General features: G+C 41.2%; 1 protein-coding gene across 2 annotated transcripts in view; it reads left to right on the top strand.

Annotated features, from left to right (window-relative positions):
* Positions 1-16,585, top strand: part of ARID5B (AT-rich interaction domain 5B) — a 147,383-nt gene that overhangs the window by 110,311 nt on the left and 20,487 nt on the right. For both annotated transcript variants that reach the window (XM_073353422.2, XM_073353423.2), the window contains 2 exons: positions 1,315-1,367; positions 12,413-12,510. In XM_073353422.2, coding sequence (XP_073209523.1) covers positions 1,315-1,367; positions 12,413-12,510 — 151 coding nt within the window. The remainder of the gene's footprint in view (positions 1-1,314; positions 1,368-12,412; positions 12,511-16,585) is intronic.

The following is a 16,585-nucleotide window of genomic DNA, read 5'->3' on the forward strand; positions in this document are numbered from 1 at the left end:
TACCCAGGTCTGTGGTAGAATCATACAATAATATTTAGCTGAACTGTATAGGGTTGCTTGACATACATTACAGTGGATGGGCCTAGTCCTGCAAGCACTTAAGCGAGTAAATGTACTCCTGTGAGAAAATTTACGCGTGTGTGTAAGTGTTTGCAGGACTGGGGTCTATATTTGTCTGACATGATATGTGTAAATATTGCTAATATAAATAGGTTAGAGGGGAGAAACCAGTATGTACACTACAACAGAGAATTCCCCTGTGGGTGAACAAATTCTGTCCTCTTTGATCTGCATTACTGCTGACTCTGGCTTGATATATTTGTATGAATGCCACTGGGAGTCACTATGTTTTGCTGAAATCCTGTATAGGTCTTTAATACAGGATCACCATCAGTCACCCTTCTATCAATTAAAGATACATAAATAAATGAAAGAACTAGCAAATCACATTATGGCCCCTGATCAGCTGTGGAGTACGGGCCAGGTGGGAGGCAGTCATGTGGAAAGAGGCACTATGCAGGAGGGAGTGCAAAGAAGAGTGGCTCTTGCTAGGCCATATCGAAGGTGTTTCCTCTGTCCCCTCTCACCACTACCACCATCACCATGTAGCCCTGCCAAGGCTTGATAGTGCACAAAAGGCAAGGCAGGACCACCACAACTCTGAAGTAAGAAATATAGTGGTAATTCTATCTTGTCTCCACCTTTGAGCTTGCCAGCACTTGCAACCAAATTATGGCTGTCTATTGTACATGTGTGCTGATGTGCTAGGACAAATACCATGCCTGTGTATTCTCCCTCCATTAGTGCATTCTCACATGGCCCTACAGTGTATTGATTATGGAGGTACTTATCTGAGCTGCAGTACATATAAGATATTGTTGTTTAGTGAATGGCTGCTCTATATCACGTGGGCTGAAGCTCTTACTGATAACTAAAACTGTTTTTAAAAAATAATAGCCTTTGTGCTAGTTTTTACCGGCAGAGTTATGGGAACATGTAAAATGCAGCTATTATACTGTGTTTCTTATTAGAAAAGTAGAATAAACTCCGTAACTCTGTCTAAATGTAATTTTCACTCCTGTAGACATATCTAAATGTGTTCCTTCACATGTTATTTTTTAAAAGATATAATAAGGAGTAACTGTCACTCTTCAAATTATGTACATACCTTTTGTAAATTGTTTCTCAAGAGCTTTTTCAGGGTTTGTGAACATTTTTTTCTATTTTGCTTTAAAATAATTGTTTAATTTACATTTCTTTGAAATAAGTTGGTTAATGGAATGCTTATCTAAATACTTATTGTCCCTCTAACAGTTAACCTTTGGACTATGTTTCAAGCTGCTCAAAAACTGGGAGGATATGAAACAGTAAGTGTTTAAGTAACTTAAATGGAATAATTGTGCAATCTAACTTTCCCCTGTTAGAAAAAAATGTAAAAGCAAACAATCATTTACTGCATTTTAGAATAGCTGTACACATTGTGGGTTTATTGGGCCATTTTTGGAAATGGTCCCAATTAGTTCCAGGTTTGGCAAAATTGTAAACTTGTCGTAAAAACTACAAGTGGAAAACATATGTAACTCTTCCCTGTCAAGGAAATTAGTTGGGTCTGTAATTTTTTCCCATGTTGAGAAAGGGCTATTATTGTACAACAAGCCAAGATTGCATAAAAGAAATTTCGCTTGGCAACATCCCTGACATCTGTTCATGTCTAATATGGGAAATGTATTAAAGGCTTTCAAAAGTAATCAGTATTGCCATTAAGGGATAGTATGTTGCAGTATCTTCTCCTTTTTGCTAGTGTAAAAGGCCTTTATTAGACAAGGGTCAGTACCACATAAACAGGAAGTTATCAAAGTAATTCAGAAAAGTCTCTGACGCTTTTTATCAACTAACCATATCTGACAAGAGCAGTTTATTTTTAGCTCACAGGAAAATTTGATGGCCATGGATTTTAGAGCATGTATTTTGAACTAATAAAATATTAGAGCAAAAAACTTAGATTTAAATCTTGAAATGAGAAGAAAGAGCTGCATTAATACGCATGTAGAGATGACATCTGTAATAAAAACCAATTGACATAGGAAGATGTCGTCATTGGAAATATTTTCTTTACACACAATGATCTGATTAAGTTGTGCAGTTCCTGCTGCAGTTGGTTGGGGGAAATTATTTTTGCTTTGTTTACGAAGTAATCTGGGATGTATCTGTACTGTTGAGAAATGACACAAAATCAAGAAACTCAAACTGATTTGAGCCAAAATGTAATAAACACTGTTTCTTTCCATGCAATAAAGCATATTGTTCTATTAATTAATATCATCGCTATACTGGGGCGAGTGTGGTGGAGATTTTGTGAAACCAAAGTATCTAGTGTTCGTAATAGAGATATTTGATTTGGTTTTTACAATTTAGCTTCCTTTCATTAATCTACATGTAACATCTTTATTAAATGCACCCAGATGTGTGTATGTTCCTGTGTATATGTGTACAAATAGCTACCATAGATATACATCTACAGTAATTATGAGCTATGAGTAATTGCACCAAGTTGTAAAATGTGCTGAAGGTAAGGACTGAAAACTTGAACCTGATCCAGAAAACTCAAGAGAAGGCAGTGAAGAGATTTGAATATGAGAGTGACATGTTCAGAATGCTTAGGGAGGCAGATAATTTTCACAGCAATGTTTTGGATATACTTGCAGGGAATGAGGATAGAAGCAGGGAAGGCCAGCATGGAGGAGTTTGCAGTAGAATAAGCAAGACATAAATCTGGGTTTTAGTGCCAGAATGAGAGAGGAAAGGATGGAATTTAGGCATGTTTAACAAGGTGGACTGGCAGGATTTGGGGAAATTCTGAACGTGTGGAGAGGAGGGAAGGAGTTGACTAGGAACCCAAGAGTGTGAGCCTGGGTGACAGGTAAAATAGTGAGATTATCATCAGTAATGGAAAGGTGCAAGGGGAATGAGGGTCTGAGGGGAAATATGAGGCGTATCACTGTTCAATAGAAATTAGTGACCGTACATCCCTCTCTCAAACCTCTTGTCCTTTTTCATTAATAGATGTCTTCAAATGATGAGGGCATTCCTCATTTCCAGGAGAACAGGCTTATTGAGATTATTCAACTGAAACGTAAATGGTAGTATGTGCTGATCACAAAAGATGTGTAAGCACATAAGTAGGGTAGTTTGCAACTGGGTGTGCAAAATGAATATAATTTTTACACCAGTTTGATATTCTGATATTTGATTTAGCTCTGGCATAATCTAGAATAACTCCCATTGAAGCTAGTGGGCCTGATCCACTCTTTTTGAAATCAGTGAGACTTATACTTTCTTACAGCAGAACTGAAGAACTGTCTTACTCTGGGACAGATGAGGATGGTTTGGGCATAAATTAAATTTTGTATGTAGTGGGGGATACTGCTTTAGCTGTACCTCTTCCTCTTCCTCCTACTACACTTCTTCCTCTGTCCAAACCCTCAGCGACTACAGTACAGTCATAATCCTGAATGCTAAATTGGAGACTGTTAGAGTGTTTTGTCCCTTTCACCCACTTTCACTCATTTTCTGACCCATTCACACCCTACTCACCACCATGGAATTTAAGAAAGTGCAATTAACTGTTTGTGCTATTGTGTGCATTGATGAGAGATAAAAAAGGCCCCACGGGGCTAGAATGGGATGTTTGGCAATATTTATTCCAGAATCATGGATAGACCTATTCATTCCCAAGTGTACAATTTCAAGCAACTTAGTGATAGTGTCGTCTATTAAGGACCAGATTCTGCCACCGATGTGCACACAGAGTATTCTAGTATGCAAATAAACCCATGGGCACTGATAGGACTATCTGCATGGCAGGGACCTATTCAATTTAAAGAGTGGCAGAATTTGTCCTTAAATAAAGTATAAATAGATCTAAATTAAATCTATCCTATATTCTGATTATTATGTAGTCCACTTGAATTTATTTATTTTTGTTGGTCACCTTTAAATGTTCCCAAACTTCTGGTGTTAGTTTGAGATAGTGGGATTATTTCAGGCTAGCCATTCACATCTCCAGTTTTGCCACAATCACACACATAGGAAGAAATCTATGACCCAAATGGTGTTGAGCATGTGTCCCCTCCACTGTAGTCAATGGGAGCTCTGAGTGTTCAAAAATCAAAAATTCTGAAAATCAGGCCAAATGGAGCCTTCAGAGTAAATGATTGTAGAGGTTGGATGAAATAATTATTCTCCATGGCTTTCTGTGCTGCGAGTAGCTTCTGTTCACCTTTCTCTTGGGGGGCAATAAGAGCTAGCTACATTCCTACTGGAAACTTTCTTTTGCCTGGAAATAGGGGTTTTCTTGTCATAAGAAAAGAACACTTAGACATATATAGATATGGGCGTGGTTTAGGGTAGCATGCATTTTGCAAACAGAAAGCAAATATAGGTGTGATTAAAATTACCCATTTGCACTTACAATGGCAAGTTGCCTGACTGCTATTGACTAGTATGTGCAGATACTTTTTAATTGAAATAGCTGTAAAGTTTACATTCTCACATTCGGTGGAATAATTAAAGCTGACAGATTTTATGTTCCCCACCCCATCCTGCCTATCCCGGCATGCAAACTCTTTTAAAGAGTCCTAAAAGTGGTTACACACATTTATTGGTAAAGCAGAGATAGAACAGTTGGCTGGAGTTAACTGATGTGGTTCGGGTCTCACATTCACTTAACATCAGTGTAAGCCCATTGAGCCTGATTCTGATCTCGTGCTGGTGTAAAACCAGCATAACACCGTGTATTTTGCTAGTATCAGGTCATTATCAGTCCCAATGTGTCGTTTATGTTTGTGCTTCTGCTAAAGATTCTCAGTTTATTTGTAGTGAAGGGTCGGAACATTTCTGTAATATCGGTCACCAGTGCCATATAACTCTCACTGGCTCATAGTACAGGCTAAATAAAAAAACAAAGGCTTGGCTAGTTCCTCACAAAATGGAGCCATCTCTTTTGAAACCCATGGGGGATCCACTTCCCTTCAAGTAAGCATTTCGGTTAGCTGCTGAAATTGACATCTACCATAGTAATACAGTAAAAGCTGTTTTATCTGGCACTTTACCAAACAGAAAGCTCTAGAAACTGGCATTTCTGATATCTCATTAAAAGTCCGGTTGGAGCGGGGCCGGCAGACTTCCTGCCTGGCTCCCCGGAAGTGGCAACATGTCCCTGCTGTTGCTAGGGGGGGAATGGCCAAGGTGGTTCCATGCGCTGCCCCAGCCCCGAGCGCTGGCTCCGTCCAGCCAATGGGAGCTGTGGGGGTGGAGCCTGCAGGCAGAGGCGGTGTGCACAGCTGCCTAGCTGCGACTCCACCTAGGAGCTGAGGGACATGTGGCTGCTTGCGAGGAGCTGCCTGAGGTGAGTGCCACCTGGATCTAGCACCCCAAAACCCCTCCTGCACCCCAACCCCCTGCCCCAAGCCCCCTCCCCGACCCAAACTCCCTCCCAGAGCACGTGCCGCACACCCCCTCCTGCACCCCAGCCCTGAGCCCCTTCTCGCACCCAAGCTCCCTCCCTTGATTGGTAAGTATAACTCTTAGTTAATCAGAGTTTTTGACGAACTGGCACCCCCCATTCCCGCAACATGCCGAATAACAAAGCTTTTACTGTAGCAAAGTACTTTGCATAGTGCTTCCCACCTTAGGACCTTAAAGCACTTTACAAACATAAATGAACTAAAGCCTCACAACACCCCTGAGAGAAAGATAAAATGATTCAGTTTCTATTGAATTAAATGCCACTGTAGCTGTACTACCTTGGACTGTGATCTTGTCACTCTTCCTAAGCTAATCCGGGTCAGGCTGGAGCAGTTCATAGATGGGAGACTTCCAGGGAAATTGAAGTGCTGAAGGAGCTATTTTTGGTGAATCAGGAAGTGACACCTTTCCCTCTGAGTCAGCATTAGAGCAATACATCAGCATATTTAAAGGAGACACCATGGGGCTGGATGTACTAACATACAGATGGGATGTAGGCACCTAAATTGCTTTTTCAAATGGGACTTAGCCTAAGCCCTGGTCTACACTAGGACTTTAGGTCGAATGTAGCAGCGTTAAATCGATGTAAACCTGCACCCGTCCACACAATGAAGCCCTTTATTTCGACTTAAAGGGCTCTTAAAATCGATTTCCTTACTCCACCCCTGACAAGTGGATTAGCGCTTAAATCGACCTTGCCGGCTCGAATTTGGGGTACTGTGGACACAATTCGATGGTATTGGCCTCCGGGAGCTATCCCAGAGTGCTCCATTGTGACCGCCCTGGACAGCACTCTCAGATGCCCTATTGTTTGCCGTTGCTCTGACGCAGGGAGGGGCGACTGAGGACACGGCTTACAGGGTTGGCTTCAGGGACCTAAAATCAACAAAGGGGGTGTCTTTACATCAAGGAGTATTTCAGGCAGGACTTCACGGAGGGTTCCAATAAGAAATGGTGCACCTAAGTTATCATTCTTATTGGAACAAGAAGGTTAGCCTGGCCTCTGATTGATACATGGCTAGATTTACCTCGCTGCACCTTCTCTGTGAGTGACTGCAGTGTGACCTAGAAGAATGAGTCCCCTAGACGGGGGAGAGGGGGAAGCAAACGAATACAGAACAAATCTGGTCTATTTCTTGTTTTGATCCACTCCATCTATCTTTTACATCTTTGGCTGGCAGCAGACGGTGCAGAAGGACTGCATGCCATCCTCATCTCTTGCCTGCCTGGCAGAAGATGGTACAGTACGACTGCTAGCAATCCGTATCGCCTGCCTGCTCACCATAAGACGGTTCAATAGGACTGACTGCAGGACTAAAGAGAATGACCTGGTCAAGTCACTCTAAATTAAGTCCCTGCGCCCATGTCTGCCGAGGCGCTCCCAGCCGACGTGGCCAGGAGCACCTCGGACACGACGATGACGGCTACCAGTCGTAGTGTACCGTCTGTTGCCACAAGGCAAGGGGTTGCTGCTACTGTGTAGCAAAGCCATACCGCGTCTGCCAGCACCCAGGAGTCATAGGGTGACGGTTACCTGAGCGGGCTCCATGCTTGCCGTGGTATGGCGTCTGCACAGGTAACTCAGGAAAAAAGGCGTGAAACGATTGTCTGCCCTTGCTTTCACGGAGGGAAGGAGAGAACGGGGGCCTGACGATATGTACCCAGAACCACCCGCGACAATGTTTTAGCCCCATCAGGCATTGGGATCTCAACCCAGAATTCCAATGGGCAGCAGAGACTGCGGGAACTGTGGGATAGCTATCCACAGTGCAACGCTCCGGAAGTCGACTCTAGCCTCGGTACTGTGGAAGCACTCCGCCGAGTTAATGCACTTAATGCACTTAGAGCATTTTCTGTGGGGACACACACACTCGAATATATAAAACCGATTTCTAAAAAACCGACTTCTATAAATTCGACCTTATTCCGTAGTGTAGACATACCCTTAGTAGCCTAGGAGCTTCTGACAATGTTACCCAAGATCCTAATGCATCAATCACCAGTATTCTGGCTAAACCAGTGTACATAATTTCACAGAATCATAGAAAATATCAGGGTTGGAAAGGACCTCAGGAGGTCATCTAATCTAACCCCCTGCTCAAAGCAGGACCAATCCCCAATTTTTGCCCCAGATCCCTAAATGGCCCCCTCAAGGATTGAGCTCACAACCCTGGGTTTAGCAGGCCAATGCTCAAACAACTGAGCTATCCCTCCCATTAATTAATCTGTCCTGAATTAGTTGTGATACTCTTCTTTACTCTGTGCCCTAACTGTCGCATAGTATTGCTACGTGCTATTAAACTATTGCCACCTTTCATCCCAAAGATGCCTATACAGCAGTGGGATGCAAAGCCATACATATATGTACATGTTTTGTGCAAAATCAGTGTCTAAAGGGCTTTGAGATACTTCTTGGAGGAAAGGTGCCATACAAACATGGGGTCAGCATCATGGCCGTTAAATCATTGTTAGGTATGCAGCATGAAATAAACAAATGCTAAACTTTGTGAGAGAGCGAGAGCTGGTGATGGGGATTATTGTGCAAATAACTTTTAAAATGTTTTAAAGCCAAAGCATCAGTTAAAAGCTTTTCTATAAGCAGTCCTCTCCTTTTATTTATAATGTTATTGCTTTTAATTTTGTCAGCCTATGGCTGACATAGTAATGTGTAACTGATCATTGCTTGCCTTTGTTTTTATGATATCTGAATCTGACTTCACGCATCTGCATAGACCCATCTCTTGTTTAATTTTAAATTCTGTTGGCCAAGAATTATGTCATGGAGTTTTGGAAAGCTAGAGGTCCTGGAATGGAGCACAGGAACTAACATTATTATTATTAGCCCATGAAAGCTTATGCTCAAATAAATTTGTTAGTCTCTAAGGTTCCACAAGTACTCCTATTATTTTAGTAAGTTTCATAGTCCGTGTACGCCAAACGTACCGCCTTTGTGTTAGGTAGCTAACAGTAGGTATTGCAGGTAGGAAACTGCAGAGAGTTCATTTTCTTTAGCACCCTAGGATTTAAACCCTAAAATATTTTCTATGATTACCACAGAGATTAGGTCTGAAGTGCCTGAAAAGTAGCCCTCTGTGTGTTCAGTCCTGTAAGGTGCTCAGCATGGAAGGTATACAGCCACACACAACAGTGCTCAGCGCTTTTCAGGACACACTTACATCTTTGCACATGCACAACCTTGCATGCATATATCAGGCCATTTATGTAAGAAACTCAAGCATCCAAAAAGAGGACACGGAATGTGTTTTGAAAATTAGTGTTTTAACTTAACTACGTAAAGGCACATTATAATGAACGGAGCCACATGGTTGTAAATGAGCTTGGAATGATAGAATGGAGCAAATGTCTGGAGAGTTCTGAAAAGCACTTTGGAACTAAATACAGCACTGGTGAGAAAAGCCACTGCAGGTGAAGGTGAGGGTGACATGTGATGCAACTTCCTTGAAATGTAGTGGCGATTTGGGTATTTCAAGCATTCTGGCTTTAGGAGCAAAGTTTATCAAGAGCACTGACAGAAGCATAGACAATGGACAAACAAGAAATTTCACCCAGCAGGGTAGTTTCAGCCTTTGAAGCATTCAATATTAAAGCAGGTCTGTACAAGTGGCACTCAGGAAAGTTAAACCAAATTAACGAAAGGTGTGAATTTAGTGCTCGAGTTAAAGGCCATCAAACCCCATGTGGACACTCTCATCTAGTAGCCTGAGTTAGCTTTAGTGAATCCCCTTCAAACATTGTTGCCACTTCCCTTCAGAATGAGAGCATCCACATGGGTTTAATATGCTTTAACTAATGCCCTAATGTAGATATCCCCTTAGTCAAGAATACATTTAACATTTTTTCCAAGTCAGGACACTATTTGTATTGACCTAGCTTGACTAATCATTGTGTAGTATATACTGCAGCTGGATAACAACAGTGGAAAAACCATTACCAAACAGCGCCTTTCCCATGTTACACTAGGATGTCCGTCACTGAAGGCAGATGTGAGTGACTTCAATTAAAGAAGGACCAAAGGAAGCTTTGATGTTGACCTGGACAATATTAATGTTAAATTTGAATGATCATACCCTGAATGACAGTAGCTATAGTTTCTGTTTGGTAAAGTTTTCACAATCTAGTATTTTGTTCAGGTTGGGTAAGGAAATTATAATCACATTTTTGGGCCTTTTTGAAATGTATTAATCATAACAACTGGACTTTTCAAGCACAAGAGGTACTCGGTGCCATGCTGTGTACACTACATCAGCACTTTAAATTTAGCCCTGACATAAGAAGGCACAACCCCATTGATTTCAGTGGCGTACTGACCTTTACAGCAGGTTGAATTTGTAGTAGAAATAAATAATTTAATGACCATGTTTTGTAAATAATAATATTTGTATTAGTATAGATGAGACAGAAATCTATAAAGCATATTCTACTACTTTAAAGAAATTGTTACATTTCAGTTTTAGGGTTAAATTTTCAAGGGTGATAAAGTGATTTAGGGGCTTAATTACCATTGCCTTCAGATGAGACTTATGCTCCTAAGTGCTCAAATCACTTTTGAAAATGGACCTTAGGCTTCTAAGTCACTTAGGCACTTTTGAAAATGGAAGCTCTAATCTTTTTGTTGCTCACTCTTACCTTCTGCTTTAACTTACAACTTATAAATAGTATAAATATTCCCAGCCAAACAAGCATTGCCGCCCCCACAGACACACCCCAATCCTTTGATTCAGCTGAGCTGTGCTTGGCTCAGGACACAAGATGGGGTCAATGGTGATTTTATACACCTTTGCATTCCACTAATCCCTGGGGCTGCTGGAGGCCTATGGACTGCTCTAATTTACAGCCCCCTGCAACAACCCCCATCATGCCACTGTAGTACACAGGGATCACCTTCCTCCAACTCGTCCACAGCACACTCCTATGCTTTGAGAACTAGAAATGGCCAGCAACACTATCCAGAGATGCTTCTATAGCAGGAAAATCCAGAGCTAGCAGCTTGGCTGGGTTTAAGATGGTTTTGTGCTCGTCAAGTGGTGCAAAACAGCTTTATCAGAGCCAAGCATTTGCCCCATCGAGTCAGATCCTGCTCATATTGAAGCCAATGGCAAAACTCCTGTTGAGTTCACCGGAAGTAAGAGCAAGCTCTTAACAAACAGTTAATTACGGAAGAAGAATCCATTCATGCTCACATGCTCGCATCACTATGGGGTTAAACTCGTGACTTCAGCTTTTTTTGAGCTGTGAGTTTAACCCCATGGTTATGATAGACAGTAGTGATAAATAGATACTACGGTGGTGAGGTGATGTAAGAAACTGAACGAAATACACTTGGGACCAAACTGTGACCTCAGTGGAGGGTATGACTCCTATTTAAATCATCCATTTAACCAAAATTTGTCCCTTAATTGCGATATATCACATCTTATTCCCCTCTTGCTTGCAGACTTTGTGGGGGTTAAGAAAGAAGGAAATGAAAAGAGTGAATGCAGTCATTTCTTTATGTAAAACAAAAAGGTTGGATGAAGATTGCAGCTAAATATTGAATTTTCCCCAATATATGCATTAAATACTTTCACATAAGTTTCTGTGACAAGCTCAAGCTACTGATGAATAAAGTATCGTAGCATTTTGATTTTACCTGCAGCTAGAAGTAGGTGACAGTTATTTCTAATGAGAACGAGACAAATGATAAACGTCAGAAACCTTCACAGAAATTATTACATTACCAAATAACATATCTCCGGCTATCCTTTTGTTTTCAGAGCATATTTTCTGCAAAGGAAGGATCTCCTTTTATGCAAAGCAGAAGAAGGCACCATTTCGCCTGTAATATTTAACCACCATACTAATCTCTTCTTCTTTAGATTAAAATTATAGGCCCCAGATTGCAAGTTATGATATTTGTTTTCTTCTGATTGCTGTCTTTAGCTCCTAAGTGAACTCTATTGACAGCTCTGTGGGTAACTTTGAAGAAGCCTCTGGGTCTGAATATATTAAGCTCCACAGCATTCCAAAGCAAATGACAAAATTCCCCCACAATTGTCTCAATCTTTTCCCCACAATTTCCCACTGGCCCTCTTTATGAGCTGCATGGAGAAGAGAGTGATCTGTTATGTTTGTCCTATTCCTGTTTTTCTTCCTGGTTTAAATATAGCAGAATATATAAAATAACGAGGTGGTATTCAGAAACAATTCTTTTGCCAGGTCTTCCATCTGTTATTCTGCAGAATCCTAATTTTTGTACAAAAAACAAAACCATGGAATGCAACTCAATATGTTAGAAGATGTTTATTTTCTTCGACTTAGTCCAATAAAATACATAGCTCAAATATTAATACTGGAGCAAGTTAAGATTTCATTACCATTTGATCTATATATTTTACTGACATAAATGGATAAAAATAAACAGCTTGTAACATATAGAGTTACAGCCTATGCTTTTGTGGATTTAGGGAGTCTGTGGTGGATTTGGATTTTGCAACAGATTTATTTTCTCTAATTCAGTTAAAATAACTACATAATCATTATTTGTGGTTAGTTCTAGGTTCATTTTCATAATGTACCACGGGATTTGTCTGCATAACTTCTGATGGTAATGACCCTATATTGATTGAGATTCTTTATTGCAAGACTGAATTGCTAGTGATTTGACAATGAACTAGTGGTAAACTCCATTTTAGAAAAAAGAAAACAGATTAATATAATGTAATCTTACCAAAAAAGCATAGGAACACTATACATTCTGCGAGGGCTTTTAAGGTATTTGTATTTCATGCTGTTCTGAAAGTACCACACATGCATTTGTTGCTGTGAACTCAAATGCTGTAGAATCTGTAAAGATGCAAGATTAAATTTTCCATTGCCATTTTTACAGATAACAGCCCGTCGACAATGGAAACATATTTATGATGAATTAGGTGGTAACCCTGGAAGCACAAGTGCTGCTACATGTACTCGCAGACATTATGAAAGGTAAGATAACTAATATGAAATGCTTGTTTAATAAAGAAAAAATTAATTTGGAGAGCCTTCAAAGCATTCTGTAAAGAATGAGAGAGAGAGAGAGAGAGAGAGAGAGAGAGAGAGAGAGAGAGCTCTCTTAAAGGCATAGTAAATATTCTTCCAACAATGTAGTCCTATAATCCACTGTAATTTAAACCAGAGTGTGTGTGTCTCCAATGGCAAAACAAACAACGCACACATCTGATTGCTTTTTGCTTCATACCTACATTTTACCATAGCATTTCTAGTAGAGAAGCTGCAAAATTGAACAAAACATATTAAAGAGAAAATACTAAATGACAACTAATTGAGTCTACCATTTGTATTCAGAAATTTTCAGGAATACAAATTAGGCGAGTTGTCAAGATCCAAAATAATGGGGTTGCCCGCATTGTTGGATGCTGTTAATATTGAAGGTCATGCAAAGCACTGCATTTCTATTCCTCGGTACTTTCTTCTCTCTTCCTTGCATAGAAGCTGCTGCCAACACTCTGTTTTTCTTTGCAGCCAGTGTTGCTGGTTAGAATTGCAGATTTCTTGTTCTTCCAATGTAGATGATAACTTCCAGGGCTTAGGAAGCCAACACACATTAAATAAAATACTGTTGGAATTTTTTGAAAGGCATTCTTTTTTATACAGTTACTATTAATCAAGTGTGTGTGTGTATTCAAGTTCAAATAAGGGAAATCTGACCTCATGTTCCAGGTTATGAAGCGGCTGCCTGTGGAGGTCAGGAGGAAAGCATTTGGTTTTGCCCATGCAAAGCATTGCATAATTAAGCTATATGCAGCATGAGTTCTGCACCTTACTGTAGAGCATTAGATATTGGACATACTGCTGGATACAATAACATAATTGATGGGGGGAATTGCTAATCTTAAATTCCAACATCGGTACCCCCAACATAAGGCCCTTTGGTCCATTATGAAGAAGCTACTTCGCCATCACAAAAGTTAGAGTTAGAAACGTTCTGGAATCCAACCCAAATAGACAGGATCAACAGGGTAAGATGTTTTACTTGGCTATCAGTGCACAGGGGCAAATTCCAGCTGACACACTTTGTAGTGTAACCTCATCTGAGTGCCCAAGAAGTCACATGAGTAAATCTCTATGCATCAAGAGAAGAATATACTCTGGGGTTGCATGTGTAAAATAATAAACCACTAACATGAAAGGGGAATGAACAAATGTTTTGTATGCATAGTTGACTGATCAGATTGTGTGCTAATCAGAACTGACATTAGACTCTGCCTCTCCATCACTGCACCCTCAACAGGCCCCTTGTCTTTCTGTTGTGCCTGGGCCAGCTGATCTGTTCAAATCCAGCAGGCTGGGACTCCCCTCACCAGATGTATTTTATAGCATATTGTTTATTTGACAGGGAATCCCGAGAAGCGCATGAGATTTAAACATTACAGTTGGGCTGGGCCCAGAAGACATAGAGGCCTCTACTGGGCTTTAGAATGAAATTGTAAAAGTGGAAAGGAGAGGCTCTCTTGCTAAGAGAGACTCCATTGTAGGCGTGGAGAGATGAATGAGCCAGACACAAAGGTGGGGCCAGGAATATCCCTTTCTTTCCTTCCCCTATCATGTTAGTGGTTTATTATTTTGCATATGAAACCATACATTCTGCTCTTGATATATAGAAATGCTTTTCATGTGCCATCTTGAGCAGTTCAATGAGGCTATGCTGCAAAATATGTCAGTCTGAATCTGTCCTTATGTACCTCCAACCCAGTGCACTAATAGCAACGTGAACTAGATTCGTGACACTCCTTGGATTCGCGAGCATTCACTAGGCTACCAAAAGAGAAATACACTTCCCCCGCAGACATCTCAATGAGTTGTTTGAAGAAAAGGCTTTTTTTTTGGTTTATCATTGAGAGAGGCCTTAGGTGGAACTCCTGCGGTCCAAACTCCTTCATATTTCATGTGGCTTGGATTTGAATGCCCGAATTCAAATTCTTTCTTATAGTTGTGGTTCTGGCTTAGACCTGAAATCAGAAAAGGCCTATTTTCTAATTCATGTGCATGCCATCAAAAGATGGCATTTGGTGTTGAAATCTTGTCAGATTTGGCACCATTAAATCTGAAGCCTAATCTTCATTTAGCCTCAAGCATGAAACTCATATTCTATCCTTTACCAAATCTTGATCTGAAAAGAGAAGGCCCGGGCTAATCTCTGGATTTAGAGTATTAGCTACTTTTTCCACCACAGGAAAAGAGTATTCATGCTGAAAAAGACAAATAAAGTTGCCTTGGTTTGTTTCAATTGGTAATTCTGACTACAGCAGCTGAAAATGTAATGCTCATTTATAGCCAAAATGCTCTGATGACATTTAATCTAAAACTAGTGCTGCACTACAGAAATAGATCAGAATTTCTGATTCAGGACACATGTACGCTTTTTAAATTAAAGGTGAGCTGCAAAGATAACTGGAAATTGAGTTAAGCCTGGAAGTAGGCACTGAATGACCCCACTATTCAGGCTGTGTGGGACATTCAGCAGAAAAATGAACTGCTTTACAATTTACTTTTCCTTTCTGAAGTCTACTGGCCTTTCCCTGTTTACTGGAGACAGACTGCATGATTCCCTGACTTCTCTGATACTACTGTTGTTTGGCTTAGCCTTGCAGTTCTTCTTTAAAACTGGAAATCACTGACAGTCATGTTGCCTTAGCTAGTTTTTCCTAAGATGAAAAAGTTAGTAGTAGTTTACACACTGGCTTTAAAATATTGAAAATGCTTGAGTTTGAATGACCTTTGAGTGACAGCATTAGTAAGCCTCGGAGTGAAATAGTACTTGCCCCCCATTGGTCTGGTATTGCGCTGCTTTCTTGATGCTGAGGAGGGTTATTTCTGCACTGCAGCTGGGAGCATGTTTCCCAGCCTGGGGGGACAGACTTGCCCTAGCTCTTGTCAAGTTATTGCACTAAATACATCAGTGTGGATGCTGTGACTTGGACGGCAGAGCTGGCTAACAGCCTAAGCTTGGGAACGGGGTGGGATGGGCTTGGACTCAGGTGGCTAATCCAAGCTGTGTATGACATTACCCTGTTATTTTGAGCACTCCAGCAACAGCAGAGCTAACATGAGTTTGTCTATCCAGGCCGGAGGCCTGCTCCCAGATGTTCTCAGGAAGTCTTCCCTCCTGCTGGGTGGAGTTTCAGAAAGTTCTGAACTGGTTCTAGAGCAACCAGCAGGCCATGGGCTGCATGCGGCCCATCAGGGTAATCTGATTGCGGGCTGCGAGACATTTTGCTGATGTTGAACGTCCGCAGGCACGGCCCCCCACAGCTCCCAGTGGCCGTGGTTCGCTGTTCCTGACCAATGGGAGCTGCGGGCTGACGGAACATGCTGGGCGCAGCTTCCCACAGATCCCATTGGCCAGGAACGGCGAACCGCGGCCACTGGGCGGCGCGGGGGTCCGTGCCTGCGGACGCTCAATGTCAGCAAAATGTCTCACGGCCCGCAATCACATTACCCTGATGGGCCGCATGCAGCCCGCGTGCCGCAGGTTGCCCACCACCGTTCCAGAGAGATGAGTTGAATCTTCTGATCACTGTGACGAAGAGAGTTGTCTTTCAGTAGGTGCTTAAAACTAACAATGCATAGGCAGAGGGCCAAGACATCACCTGAAACCCAATGGCATTCGGGACGATATCACCTCTTCTAAAGTTAGCATTATGAAGGGTGACAGCTGCAGAATTTAGTCTGGATTTGGGTGCCAGCTCACAGAACTTTGACAGTGTGTGTGTAGCCAACAGCTTGGAATGAACAGACCTCTAATGCTGTTACCTCAGCATTGCACATAGTAATCACTGTGACTAAGATAGCTTGCTTTTAACACTGAGTCTGTCTGCTTTGTTTTTCTGGAAGAGGAAGAACGATTTAGTATGCATTATCAAGTGATTCATTTTTCATGTAACATGCTTCATGTTTCCAGTAAATGTTTTCATTTTAAAACAAGGCAAGATTGCCAGTGTTTCCGTACGTGTTATTTGTGTATTAGTTAGGCTACTTTTGGTTTATTAATGAGTGTCAG

The sequence above is a fragment of the Lepidochelys kempii genome, chromosome 7 (genome assembly GCF_965140285.1).
Source record: "Lepidochelys kempii isolate rLepKem1 chromosome 7, rLepKem1.hap1, whole genome shotgun sequence".
NCBI classification, from domain to species: domain Eukaryota; kingdom Metazoa; phylum Chordata; order Testudines; family Cheloniidae; genus Lepidochelys; species Lepidochelys kempii.